The 1,707-nt window shown below is 52.3% G+C and overlaps 1 protein-coding gene across 1 annotated transcript in view; it reads left to right on the forward strand.

Moving 5' to 3' along the window:
* Positions 1 to 128: 128 nt before the first annotated feature.
* LOC108758486 (uncharacterized) overlaps positions 129 to 1,707 on the forward strand; it is a 7,358-nt gene continuing 5,779 nt past the window's right edge. Inside the window, exons 1-2 of the mRNA XM_018503481.1 lie at positions 129 to 687; positions 741 to 1,618. Of these exons, the coding sequence (XP_018358983.1) occupies positions 129 to 687; positions 741 to 1,618 (1,437 nt within the window). The remainder of the gene's footprint in view (positions 688 to 740; positions 1,619 to 1,707) is intronic.

A 1,707-nucleotide genomic window follows, 5' to 3' on the forward strand; every position in this document is an offset into this window, starting at 1 on the left:
ACTCTTCGCTAACCGAGCGTTCCGACGATTCGGCCGCGCGCGACTCAAACTTTCATCTATCTCGATTGCCACGCATCGCCTTGCCTAAATTTTCCGGGAAAATTACGGACTGGGAAAACTTCCGTAACATGTTTGAGTCTCTTGTCGCCTGCAACGATACGCTTTCCAATACTCAAAAATTCCATTATCTGAAAACAAGCGTTACTGGCGACGCCGCGATTATGATTAGCAATTTGAAAATCTCCGAGGCGAATTACGAGTCGGCGTGGCAATTGCTGATAGAGGAATACGACGACAAACAGACTCTCGTATACACTCATCTGCACGCGTTCGCGCATTTGCCGATAATGAAGACGGAAAATGTGAACGATTTGCGAAAACTGCACGCCGTGGCTTCATCGTTGGCCGCGTTGAAGAACCTCGAACGTCCCGTCGATACGTGGGACGACCTGCTTGTTTACATTATGTCCCAGAAATTCAGTCCTCGCACGCGAAACGAGTGGAACTTAAAACGCACGGAATTCGCCGAGCTTCCGTCTTACAAGAACCTCAACGAATTCTTGACTATGCGTATTCGCGGTTTATCCGATCTTGCCGATTCCCAAAAGGAAACTCGTCGCTTCAGGGACGATAGGACGCGCCCGTCCGTTAATAATGTCACCGCATTCAGATGCGTTTTCTGCTCCGGCAATAATTCCGTTTTAAAATGTGACAAGTTTCTAAGTAAGACGGTCGCGCAGCGAGGCGATTATGCGCGTCAGAACAAACTTTGTTTGAACTGCCTGAGATCCGGGCACTTCCTTCAACAATGCACAAGCAAATCTCGATGCTCGCACTGTCGTCGTTCGCATCATACGCTGCTACATTTCGCGAACGATACGAAACCGATGTCGCGGAAAACTCGTCGAGGATAAGAGCGGAAGCGCAACTGTTCACTCCCGCGGCGTCAAACGCGCCCGTCGCTGCGAGCAGCAATCACGTCGCGAAAGTACAGACCGTTCCCCCCGCGGATACGGTTCACACGAACGTCCTCCTAGCGACGGCCTGGGTGGACGTTCACACGGTCGAAGGTCGAAGTTTTAAAGTGCGCGCTCTGTTGGATCAGGGATCCACGTTTAGTTTTATTTCGCAAGCTCTCTGTCAAACGTTGCGTACGAAAAGACAACGCTCGAATCTTCAAGTTACTTGTTTCGGCGAGAAGTATACGGGCTGCGCGAAATCACGCGTCATGCTGACATTGACGCCGTGCGCCCGTTCGGGACCAGGCTTCCCGCTGCACTCCTACGTTTTTCAAAGCATTACTTCGTACGCGGCGTCGCAGATTCAGCCCTTCGAGTCATGGTCACATTTACATGGCCTTTCATTCGCCGATCCAGATCCGTCAAGTCGACACCGAGTTCACTTGTTGATCGGTCCCGACTTATACGGTTCGTTGTTGAAGGATGGCCTCCGGCAAGGCCCTATCGGCACGCCTACCGCTCAGCTGACAGCGTTAGGTTGGATTCTTTCCGGCCCCGCGGGTCGCGGCCGGGGTGAGTCCGCACACATAGGAGTATGTCATAACGTGTCTACTCAAGACACAAATACGCTTCTCAAGCGATTTTGGGAGGACGAGGAGGTCACGCTCCCCCCTCCACTTACCGACGAGGAAGAGCGTTGCGAGCGACACTTCCTCGCCACTCATGATCGTTCTCCGGAAGGACGATA

Source organism: Trachymyrmex cornetzi, unplaced genomic scaffold (assembly GCF_001594075.2).
Source record: "Trachymyrmex cornetzi isolate Tcor2-1 unplaced genomic scaffold, Tcor1.1 scaffold1570, whole genome shotgun sequence".
Taxonomy (NCBI): domain Eukaryota; kingdom Metazoa; phylum Arthropoda; class Insecta; order Hymenoptera; family Formicidae; genus Trachymyrmex; species Trachymyrmex cornetzi.